The 11,375-nt window shown below is 43.8% G+C and overlaps 1 protein-coding gene and 1 pseudogene across 1 annotated transcript; one reads left to right on the top strand and one right to left on the bottom strand.

Moving 5' to 3' along the window:
• Positions 1 to 499: 499 nt before the first annotated feature.
• Positions 500 to 5,118, bottom strand: LOC109768394 (uncharacterized; annotated as a pseudogene).
• Positions 5,119 to 8,245: 3,127 nt separating this feature from the next.
• On the top strand, positions 8,246 to 10,438 carry LOC109768395 (uncharacterized). The gene has a single exon (XM_020327116.1). It carries the CDS (start codon positions 8,246 to 8,248, stop codon positions 10,436 to 10,438), a length of 2,193 nt encoding a protein of 730 aa, XP_020182705.1.
• Positions 10,439 to 11,375: the final 937 nt, after the last annotated feature.

Genomic DNA, 11,375 nt, shown 5'->3' with positions numbered 1-11,375 from the left:
TTAATATATGATGTTATTTATGGCCTCATTAGTCATAATTAGATGAATGAGAAAATAATTTTCTACTTTGTTAGACGTGCATTGCACGTGCCAGCTTGGCGGAGGTAGTACCTGTGTTATGTTTGTTACTTCTTCGCCCATCTCTATCAATTGTTATTATGCATCAGTCCTGAGAACTGAGGTAGTTTCCTTCACTGACTGAAAAGGAATAAAAGGAAACCTTTTGTTTTCCTCATCTCTGTTGATTTGTAGTGCAAAATGGAGGCAAACGTGATAGCAGATAACAATGGCAACATGCGAGAACATATTATTTTCAGCCAAATATTTCCAGGAAGTTGATCTCCAGAAGCAACAAACACTGCTATGGTAGCACAATTTCAGACGATCAGTTTAACTTGCAATGTCCCATCTTCGAGTAATTTCAGGGAACCACGGAAACGTTTTCAATTCAGCTTCAGTTTGTCTAATTCACATCTAGATGTTTTTTATGGATGCCACATCTAAATTCCAACAAATATATATATATATATATATATATGTGTGTGTGTGTGTGTATGTATATATATAGTGTGGCAACAAAAAACAAAAAAAACTAAGAGAAATAAAAATAAACCACAAACAGAGTGGATATCAGCTTTCAGCTTTCCTTACCAGGAAATACTTCAATACTTCAAAAATGAAAATGTGGCGTCATTTGACTTGGTCTTTGTTGGCAACGTTCTGGGAGCATGGCAGCGTTGGTCTCCCGGTTCTCGGCCTCCGTCCGGTGGCTGGACCAGGCGGCGTAGAAGACGTGGGTGACGTCGGTGAGGGGCGCGAGGGCCTCGGCGACGGCGGCGGGGTCGGCCAGGTTGAGTCACAGGTGCGTGACGGCGGGGGTGGGTGGCGGGGTCCAAGGAAGGGGCGCGCGGCGGGAGACCGCGTACACCTTCCAGGGCCCACCGGGGGTGTCGTTGCGCGGGAGGATGTCAAGGAGCGAGGTGCCGACGATGCCCGTGGATCCGACGACGAGGGCGACGCTCTGGAAGGCGGGCTTGGCCGCGGCGGCGCTGTCGTCCTGGCGTCTCCTGGCGGCGCTGACCGCGCCCGCCCACCACCAGCTCATCGCGGGAGCAGGGAGGCGTAGCAGCTGTGACTGTGAGTGGTGCTTGGGTGGATCGGCCGGCGGCTGGGGGAGAAGAAGACTCCGCGTACTCCCCTCTTGATGAGAAAGTGAGAATGCAGCAACGGACGGTGAAGAACGAGCGGCAGTTTCCCGACAAGGGAGGACGTCGTTGTGGCCTGATAATGACATTTGGCCAGGAGGCGTGCATCATTGTCTCTAGAGTCTGCACCGTTGAGCATGACCCGTGGCCGGGCACTCTGTAGTCTTCCAAGTAGAGCCCAAGTAGATATATTTTTTTTTTTGCGGGAAAGTAGATATAAAAAAATAAAAGTAGACCTACAGCCAATTCGACACGGAAAATCTAGACATTGTTTGTTTTAAGAGCATCATCTAAAACCACATTTCACAGATTCGGACGCCTCTACGACCGCAGACACGTTCAGGTATATTCGCCAACAGCCCCGGGACACAGGGGCGGGCCCAGGAATTCAAGACTGTATATTCAAATTTTGGAAAAAAAAATTGGAAGTCTATGGCCTTCCTTTTGGGCGTATAATCAATTACAGAAGCATATTGTACTAGTTCTAAACTATATAAAAGATACCACAAAATATATTATATTCACAAAAATTGATCATAACTTGGTATTGTTCAACATATGGAAGTAAAAACATTGTTCAACATATCATGGCAAAATCTAAAATATATAGGGGATCGAAAATAGTAAATGATAAAAAAAAACTTACAAATCACAGGATAACTTTGCGATCCTTGATGCTTTCAAAATGAGTGATAATGTCCTCATCCTTAACTTGCAAGAAGAAATCCCTTTCAATGAATGTGACCAAGCAATTATTCAAGTATTTTTGCCCCATCTTGCTTCTTAGCTTGTTTTTTATATAGTTCATTGATGAAAAGACCCTCTCAACACCGGCTGTTGCTACAGGAAGGACTAGCACCAATTTGAGAAGTTTGTAAACAATATCATACCGAAGAGCCCTCCCTGTTCTAACAAGCATCATAGACAACTCTGCTAGACTTCTCAAGTTTGTAAAGTTTTCATCATTCCTCACATCACTAATATAGAGATTCAATTGAAAAGGAAGTTGATGCATTTCTTCAAAGTCAAAATCATGAGGATAGAACCCAGCAAGCTTAACTAGGTCATCAATATTAAAAGAAGAAAATGACTTGGCTGGACTGAAAGATGCCATGCATCTAAGTAGCTCCGTGTTTACCTCATCAAACCTGTTATTAAGCTCTTGAAGTTGCCTATCAATGACACCCAAAAACATATCAGCATGGAACCGGTGGTAATTCATGGCATTTTTATAGAACGCTCTTCCTCTTTGTATAGGCTTGTACTTCCCATCCATGTCAACACATCTGACATTGTGCTTCACACAAAAATAAGTGACATTCTCAAGGAATTCTTTCCATACATCATCTTCTCTTAGAACTTGCAGTTGTACCTTGTGAACTCAAGAAGATCAACTGCATTCACAATATCTTGATCCCTCTTTTGCAAAGCGTTGCTTAAGTCACTTGTGTACCCAAATATTTCATTCATCAAGTGTAGCATGAAAACAAACTCAAATGATTTAAATACTTCCAACATAGTTTGAGCTCCTAAAGCCTTTACTGAATTACTTTCTCTCCCAAGCCTAAAGAGAACTTTCCTGATTGAAGGATACAAAGACATAACATGCATTACTGTTTCGTAGTGAGATCCCCATCGTGCATCACCAGGCCATGCTAGGCCCATCTCTTGATTCAAACCTTGGCCAGCTTCAATTTCACCTAGTTTCAATGCTTCAATCATATACTCAGCCTGAGCTACGCGAAGCATGCGGATCTTTTTACATGACATCCCAAGAACATTCAACAAATATGCAAGGTGCCCAAAGAACCATTTGCAATCAATATTCTCCTTAGCAACAGCTACAAGGGTTAGTTGAAGCTGATGGGCGAAGCAATGAACATAATAAGCAGAAGGAGAATCTTCCATAATTAGTTTCTTCAAACCATTAACATGACCCTTCATGTTACTAGCACCATCATACCCTTGCCCACGTACCTTGGATATCGGCAATTGATACTTCATAAGCAAGGTCTGAATTGCTTCTTTAAGAGTCAATGATGTAGTATCCGCAACTTGAGCAAGACCAAGAAACCTTTCAACCGGCTCCCCTATTTTATTGACAAATCGCAAGCAAAGAGCTAACTGTTCTTGTTGGTATGCATCACTAGATTCATCAGCAAGAATTGCGAAACACTCATCACCAAGTTCCTCTATGACAAATTTTGTTGTTTCATGAGCACAAGAACCAATAAGCTGTTTTTGAATCTTGTGATCTATCATCTGACAATTCTGTTGAGCATTTCCTAAAACAACCTTATTAATTTCTTCAAAGTTGCCTTCCAGCCATTGCAAAAGTTCTCGGAAATTTCCTTTATTTTTAGAATCCTTTCCCTCATCATGACCACGAAAAGCCAACCCCTGATGCAAAATAAATTTTATGCACTCAAGTGACCATTTTAATCGAGCTAGATACTCAGCCTTGTACTGTGTGGTCTGTGAGGCAATGGCCTCACGGATTGATGCTTTAGGTTTGATGAACAAATTATATTTCTCTTCGGCTTCACAATGAGCACTATTCACCTCACCTACATGCTTACGAAATCTCGCTTTCATATTCCAATTTCTGAAGCCTCCATTAACAAAACTATCTCCACCAGCAAATTTAGTACTATCTTTGAACAAATAGCAAAAAAAGCAATATGCAGCATCTTTATCCAGACTATACTCAAGCCACTTATACTCATCAAACCAAACCGGTTGGAAGCGACGCTTACCTCCGCAGTCATGTTGCGGAAAATCTTTCTTCTGCATCTTTGGTTTACATCGTCCCAATGCAATGTAGGCCCTTCTAACTGAATCTTGGTCATTAACATCATAGCTTGAGATAGGAGTCCTCAACCCAGGATCGAGCTCGATGTTATAAATGTCCTCATCACTAGAATCAGATTCATCTAGGGCCATAGATTCATCATCATCTTCTGCTATTGGGGCCTCTGTGTGAGGAGCTCTCTCAGGTTCAGGTGGTATTGTGTGTGTCTCACTACCGCTTTGCCCTTCGAAAATTACCAATTGCATCTGACTTTCATTGGAAGATGGGGTAGCACTCGTTGGTTCAGGTTGTTTTCCTTTTTCAGCAACTCTTGCCATGAAAGCTCTCAAATCAGTAGTGCCGGTATTCTTACTCTTCATGTTTTACACCTGAAAAGTAAAATTGCTCAAGTTTTAGAGTACTAATAGTTATACATAACGCTCACTGGAACAAATCCAGAATTTATAAACGTTCTCTCATTACAAACTCGAATGGAAAATTGCAAATTCTCATGTCTAAACAATTCTCAATTGACTGCATACTAGTCACTAATTTCACTATAATAAAACAAGAAAGACAAGTGGTTAGTGGTCAAACTAACTTACTTAGTCTTGCACTTCCGTACTGCTGCCTGCTGGACAATATGAGAGCAAAACAGAGCCCCTGCCTAGCTGCCTGAATTCAGTTCGACAGTGATAAATAAATTCAGTTAGAACACAGGCATGAAAGGAGAGAGCCCAATTACAACAGAGATTATACCTTCGATAGTTGAATTCGAGTTGTGGATTTGAAATTAGATGGATTCCTGCAATCCTGCTACCCGCCACCTACAACAGAGATTGGAAAGTTCAGAACCAAAAGGGGCAGGGGATTAGGGATTCAGGGATGTATTCATCGGGCGCGTCCACGCTGCAGCCGCCGCCACGCGTACCTGCGATCGATCGCCGATCAACCGACGACAGCTCTGGACCCTGGCCGCCGTGCGGTGCCGATCAGGCGGTTCGTGGCCTGGCCGCTTGGGTCGCGTGGTGCGGCGAGTAGAGAACTCGAGAACAGGGGCGGCGCTGCTGGTTCGTGTGCCTGGCTCTGATCGATGGAATTTTTTCTGGACGATGATGGATGTGTGCGAGTGACTTGGGCCAATGGGCCTTGTCGTGGTGATGAGGAGAAATAGACAATGGGCTGCCTCTCTTTTTGGGCTGAAAAGCTTAACTTGCACGCTCTGGAAGTGTCGCTATCGTTTTTCCTTATACAACATAGTATATAGACTATATACACCTAGTTTTTTCACAAAAATAATGGGTATTCAACTGAATACCCTTGAATTGAGGTGGGCCCGCCCCGGACACCCCTCATTAGGCCGGGTCTACAATCGTCACCCTCATATCAAAACTCGTAAATCCATGCAACCCCAAGCAACCTGGTCAAATAACATGTGGATAATAGACCGGACATAGTATAGATCACATATCGAACATAGCAAGTTTTCCCGCAAAGAAGTTAGAAAAATAATCAAACATAGCAAGTTTAATTGACAACCTCACATAGCATAGAGTCCTTCCATTTTAGGAATATTCCCAAAGCTTTCAGTGATTTTCTAAAATTTCTCTGTTATTTACCGACTTTACTCAGTTTTTCTTCTTTTCTTGTGCTTTTTATATTCACAAACTATTTAACTTCATGAACATTATTAAACAAAAAAATCACCATTATTTTTTAAATTGTCATTTTTTAAAATTCATGAATATTTTTTAATCTGACAAACAATTTTTAATTCATGAACCTTTTCACAAATCCGCAAAATGTTTTAAAACTTTTTAAGTTTTCTAAAAACAGGAGTATTTTTCAAATTCACAAATAATTTGGACATTCATGATCTTTTATTCAAATTCATGATTTAATAAATTCATATATTTTTTGAAATTCCTGAATTTTGTTACTTTTTTTGACTTTTTCAAAATTTATGAAATTTTTCTTTACATTTTATGATTGTATGATTTTTTTAAGTCCGATATAATTTTTTGTTCGCTGAACTATAGAGGCTGGCGAGCAAGTGAGGCTAATGCCCAGTGGTCTGCCTAGATTTCACGCGAGCGCCAGCGGCCAATTCCGTGCCTAAAGTGGGAGCTCCTCTATTCTTTCTTTTTTTTTTGCGGAAAACTTTCGATCAACGCCTAAATGCTGGCAATGCGGACCGGGTGCTAACAAGGCCAATGACCCAGTAGGTGGCTCGCTCAATTCTCCCACACGCTTTGGTCCGCTGCCCCGCCTGCTCGATATCCTATTTTCTCATATATTTTGTTCTTGCTGGTCTAACCTCTTATAAAACCTGGGTTTTTTTTGCGGGTGAAAGACCTGGTTGGTTTTTTCTATTTATTATGAAAATTTTGGTGTCCTAAATATATCCTTGAAATCAAAAAGATAATAATGAATTATTATTTTTTTGGAAAATAAAAAAATCCTGAATTTGAATCGTTCATAGATTTGAAAAATATTCATGAATTTGAAAAAACTTCACAAATTAAGTAAATGTTCACAAATTAATTTTAATGAATTTTAAAAATAATCACTGTTTAGGAAAAAATAATTTGATTTTTTCATTAATTCCAGAAAAAATCATGAATTTATAAATGTTCAGGGATTTTAAAAAAAAGGTTATTTATCTAAAAAAGGTTCACATATTTAAAGAGAGTTCATGAATTTAGAAAATAATGATGAATTTCAAATATGTTAATAAATTTATAGAAACGTTCACAAATTGTGTAAAAAAATCATGTTTAAAAAAATGAAAACAAGAAAAAGCAGAAATGAAAATGAGAAAGAAAAAATTACAAAAGGAAAGAAGAAAATAAAAACTGTAAAGATAACCATACAAAAGAAACAGAAGAAATCACAAAGAAACTTGCGGGAAAATCATTCTACATGGGTCGTTCCACATAGAAACTACGGTATTAGGCTGTGCGCGCTATGTACCAAATGACTTCTATTTGGCGCATAAGGATTTGCCGAATAGGAGCACTAGTGGGCTAGTGGTCAACTTCTAGATAACAAACCATAATCCCAATAAGAAGAACACAACCTAGACAAGCGCAAATACAAACATTCCCAGGTACATATAGACTCGTGCAAGAGCTGCTTTTTCATGTGGACAACAAATTACCTACGTACGGTGAAGTAGGTTGATGTAGAATTACTAAAATTATTCAGTAAATCGATTCAGTGATTAATAAAGAGCAGTCTGTTTCTCTAAAGAAAAGAAGAAGAAAACAATCTATCCGTGACACCGGGAAATTGGCTCCCTTATACAATCTGTTTGTGCAATGTTGTGTACTGAGAAGATGAACGAGCATAGCAGGTATTTTCATGTTACCACTTGCTTCTTTTGCCATATGATTGAACTTGTAATAAGATTCGAAATGAATTGTAAGTAATCCGTGACATCACAAGCTATGTCCTAAGTTCCTTACTAAATCGTAGGACTGTCTTTGGTTTCGTCCAATCTCTCAAAACTTACTCGCATTTTGTTTTTTGAATTCAATTGACAACTTCTTGGCACAACATTGTACTCCCACCATTTCATAATGTAGTGCATATAGATTTTCTGCAAAGTCAAGTTTTACAAATTTTGACCAAGTTTATAGAGAAAAGTACTTACATCTACAATACCAAATATATACAATATGAAAGTACGTCTTGTGATGCACCTAAAGATATGTACTTGGTATTCTAGATGTTTATGTCTTTCTCTACAAACTTGGTCAAAGAAAGCGCTTTTGGAACAATTGTGCAATTTATAATAGTTAGGTCACACTAAATAAATGGGATTGTTAGATTCACGCATTTCTTATGTCAATTTCACAACAACTGTTATATTCATGCATTTTCTGTTACCCTGTCAATTCACAAAAACTTCATGCTATCCACCAGATATAACATTGTAGCAAAACAGCATGATGTTTTTGCCATGCAATCCAGCGCTGCCTCGCTCGCTCGCCGGAAACCAGGAGTCACCAGACATGACGACGGATCTGCTGAGCCTGGGCCCTTGGCTTGAGCATGCGCATGCAGCAGGCCGCCCGAAAAGGAAGAAGAAAAATGTCCGTGCGTTGACGCCGAAGACAACGCGCGAGTAAAACCAACCAACCGACCGACCATAAAATTCCTCTATCGTACGGCTCAGTGTCTATCGTGTATATAGGGATCGATCTTGTTGCACCGCGCGTGCAGCTAGGTCATGGTCAGATCGATCATGGCGGCGCCGTCGCACAAGACGCGGTCCACGCACAGATCGGCGTTCGCGCAAGGCACGCACCAGTTTGACATCGCCGGCTACAGCACGGCGCGGGAGGCGCTCGTCGGATCCGTCCGGTCCGGCAGCTTCCACGCCGGAGGTTTCATCTGGACCCTCGTGTGCCGCCTCCACGATCGCAGCGCGCCGTGCGGCCTCGCGTCCATCTCCCTGGAGCTATCCAAGAACGAGACCGACGAGGACGTCGTCGCCATGGCCAGCCTCCGGATCGACGAGAGCAGCGGCACCGGCAAGTTCCCGGCCGCCGTGTGGTGCAGCGATAAGCCCAAGACCTTCGACGCTTGGTCCACGAGCGCTGCCGCCTGGGAGCTCGCCGTCCCGGTTGCGTTCCGGCGCCATGAGTCACGCTACATCGACAAGGGCGCTGACTGCCTGACCATACACTGCACGGTCGACGTCCTCGTCCAGCAGCAGGAGAGCTCAGCCGCCGCCGGATCAGTTGACACCAGGAACTGCTTCGTGTCCGTGCCGCCACCGCCCAGCATCTCCCGGGACTTGCACAGGCTTCTCAGGGAGAGGCAGTCGCCTGAGCCGGACGTGACGTTCGTCCTCGACGATGGTACCGAGATCCAGGCGCACAAGCTGGTAATGGCCATGAGGTCACCAGTATTCCGTGCCGAGTTCTTATGCGGGGACATGAAGGAGCGGAGCACAAGGCACCTCACGATGGACGACATGAGCGCCTCCACCTTGAGGGCCATGCTCTACTTCATCTACACGGACGAGCAGCCTACACCCAGGAAAGGAAGATGCCAGGTGGCCATGGCGCAAGACCTACTCGTGGCCGCGGATCTCTACGACTTGGAGAGGCTGAGGCTTATGTGTGAGAAGATACTCTCCGGGAGCTTGGACGTTGGCAATGTCATGGCAACCTTGATGCACGCGCATGGCCGCCATAGTTGCCAACAGCTTGAGGCATTGTGTATCGACTTCATGGCATCCGACCCCGACGTGTACAATGCCGTGGAGGCCACCGAGGAGTACAAAGAACTCGAAAAGACATACCCTTCTTTCATACATGAGATCACGAAGAAAGTAGCCAAGAGCACAATGGCCCGCATTAGATCTCCAACTAATACTTCTTCCATGGGCACTAGTGGTGGCAGCAGCAGTAGAGAGGCGGCCAAGAGCATGTCGAGGTATACCCCACCGGCGGTGATGATCGGCACACATGAGTTCACAATCCAAAGCTTGAGCTGGGTGAGGGAGACGCACAGTGTCGGTCAGTACATCCGATCTGGCAGTTTCAAGGTGGCCGGTTATGAGTGGACCATAGATGTGTACCCGTCGGGAGGGACAGAGGACACGTCGGACCACATTGACGTATTTATTCGACCCACCATTAATGATGGTGATATCAAGGTGAAAGCTTCGGTGGCTATGAAGCCCGTCCACCCCACGGACAAGTCGCCGCCGTTTCCTCCCCATAATCTTACACACACATTTGGCGGCAAGGCATGCAGGGGCCTTGGGTGGCCAAAATTCATCACATTCGCATCTGCCAACTCACACTATGTGGGACACGATGGCTCTTTCACTATACAATGCCAAGTCACGGTAGCCACGGAGTCCTCGACTAGCAGCACAATTGGCACCTTCATCCCTGGACCCGTGCTCGTGCCACCGTCCAACCTGGTATGGCATCTTGAGCGGCTGCTGGCGAGCGACGAGGGCTGGGATGTTAAGTTCCTGGTTGAGGAGAGCGAGATACACGCCCATGGGCTCGTTGTTGCTGCACGGTCGCCGGCACTGCACGAGGCGGTGCAAGAGTCGGCAACCAACCATGTAAAAATTGATGGCATTAGAGCCGTGGTTTTCAAGGCCATGCTCCACTTCATATACACTGACAAGCTGCCTCGCGTCCAAGACCTAGTTGCTCCTGCCGTCGGGCATTCCACGATGGTCGTGGCTGGAGAGTTGCTGGCAGTGGCATGTCGGTTCCGTTTGGACAGGATGGCGCGGTTGTGCGAGAACCTACTCGCGGAGAAGATCACGCCCGAGTATGCGCTGGCCACACTGAGGCTGGCTGGGTGCCACGGTTGCACGGAGCTGGAAGCCTACTGCATCGAGTACATCTCACAGCCACACGTGGTCAAGGATGTGATGAAAACTCTCAAGTATTTTATAGAGTGAAACATTTGCCCGTGAAGACAAACGTCTATTACTTGTAAACTCGTGAAGACAAACATCTATTTCCTGTGCTGCTCTCTCTCTCTCTCTCTCTCTCTCTCTCTCTCTCTCTCTCTCTCTCTCTCTCTCTCTCTCTCTCTCTCTCTCTCTCTCGATGTAAAGATACAAGCAAAACAATGTTGAAAAGTTCGTATTCCTGGGAAGAAAAAAAATATATACACACCGGTGCTCTCCCATTGTACTGGCAATATGAAATCTAACATAGTATGTGATCTACTGATATTTGCCCCGCGATGTGCTTTACACTTGCTCTTAGCAGATTGCATGATCTTGACATAGCTGTATAGCTAGCGGTTTTATTTTTTTGGAATAGCAGAGCAACTAGAAAATAAGAAATCACATGCTAATTACTCGTGATCAACCTGGCCGTATCAAAGGAGGCCGAAGAGTTTTCAAAAATCCTGCAGCGGGGCTTCTTCCACAAATGTGAAACCACATAAGTCGCCCTTGACACCATCTTCTGGAACTGAAGATTTTTGACAGCATGAAAAGATTTTCTCCAACATCCAGTGATGGAAGAAGATCTCAGGGCGATGGCAGCAGACGCTCTAGGTGGAGAAGGCAAACCAAATCTACGTAGCAAAAGAGCAACCCCACGCCGATTTCAGGACCTGGTCACACATAGATCACACATCATTGTGCAAACATCCTTTCGAATTATGCCAGGTGTACACTCGTTATGATTTGTATCCACTTTACGCTACATTTTGTTAATAAGAACCCCCTTTATCGACGTGACCTCCCTTACAGTTTAGGCGTGGGATCAACATTTTAGTCCAAGTTTGAAAGATGAGTAGATGACACAGACACATGATATGTTGGATAGTTAGCTTTTCTTAAATATGCTTTGTGCTGAGTGGAAAACCCCACTTAATCCAAA

Source organism: Aegilops tauschii, chromosome 3, assembly GCF_002575655.3.
Source record: "Aegilops tauschii subsp. strangulata cultivar AL8/78 chromosome 3, Aet v6.0, whole genome shotgun sequence".
Classification (NCBI taxonomy): domain Eukaryota; kingdom Viridiplantae; phylum Streptophyta; class Magnoliopsida; order Poales; family Poaceae; genus Aegilops; species Aegilops tauschii.
The sequence above is the reverse complement of the archived record's forward strand: the minus strand, read 5'-3'. Positions and strand labels throughout refer to the sequence as shown.

Coding starts and splice junctions, on each gene's coding strand:
- LOC109768395 (XM_020327116.1), top strand. CDS start 8,246: ATGGCGGCGCCGTCGCACAAGACGCGGTCCACGCACAGATCGGCGTTC.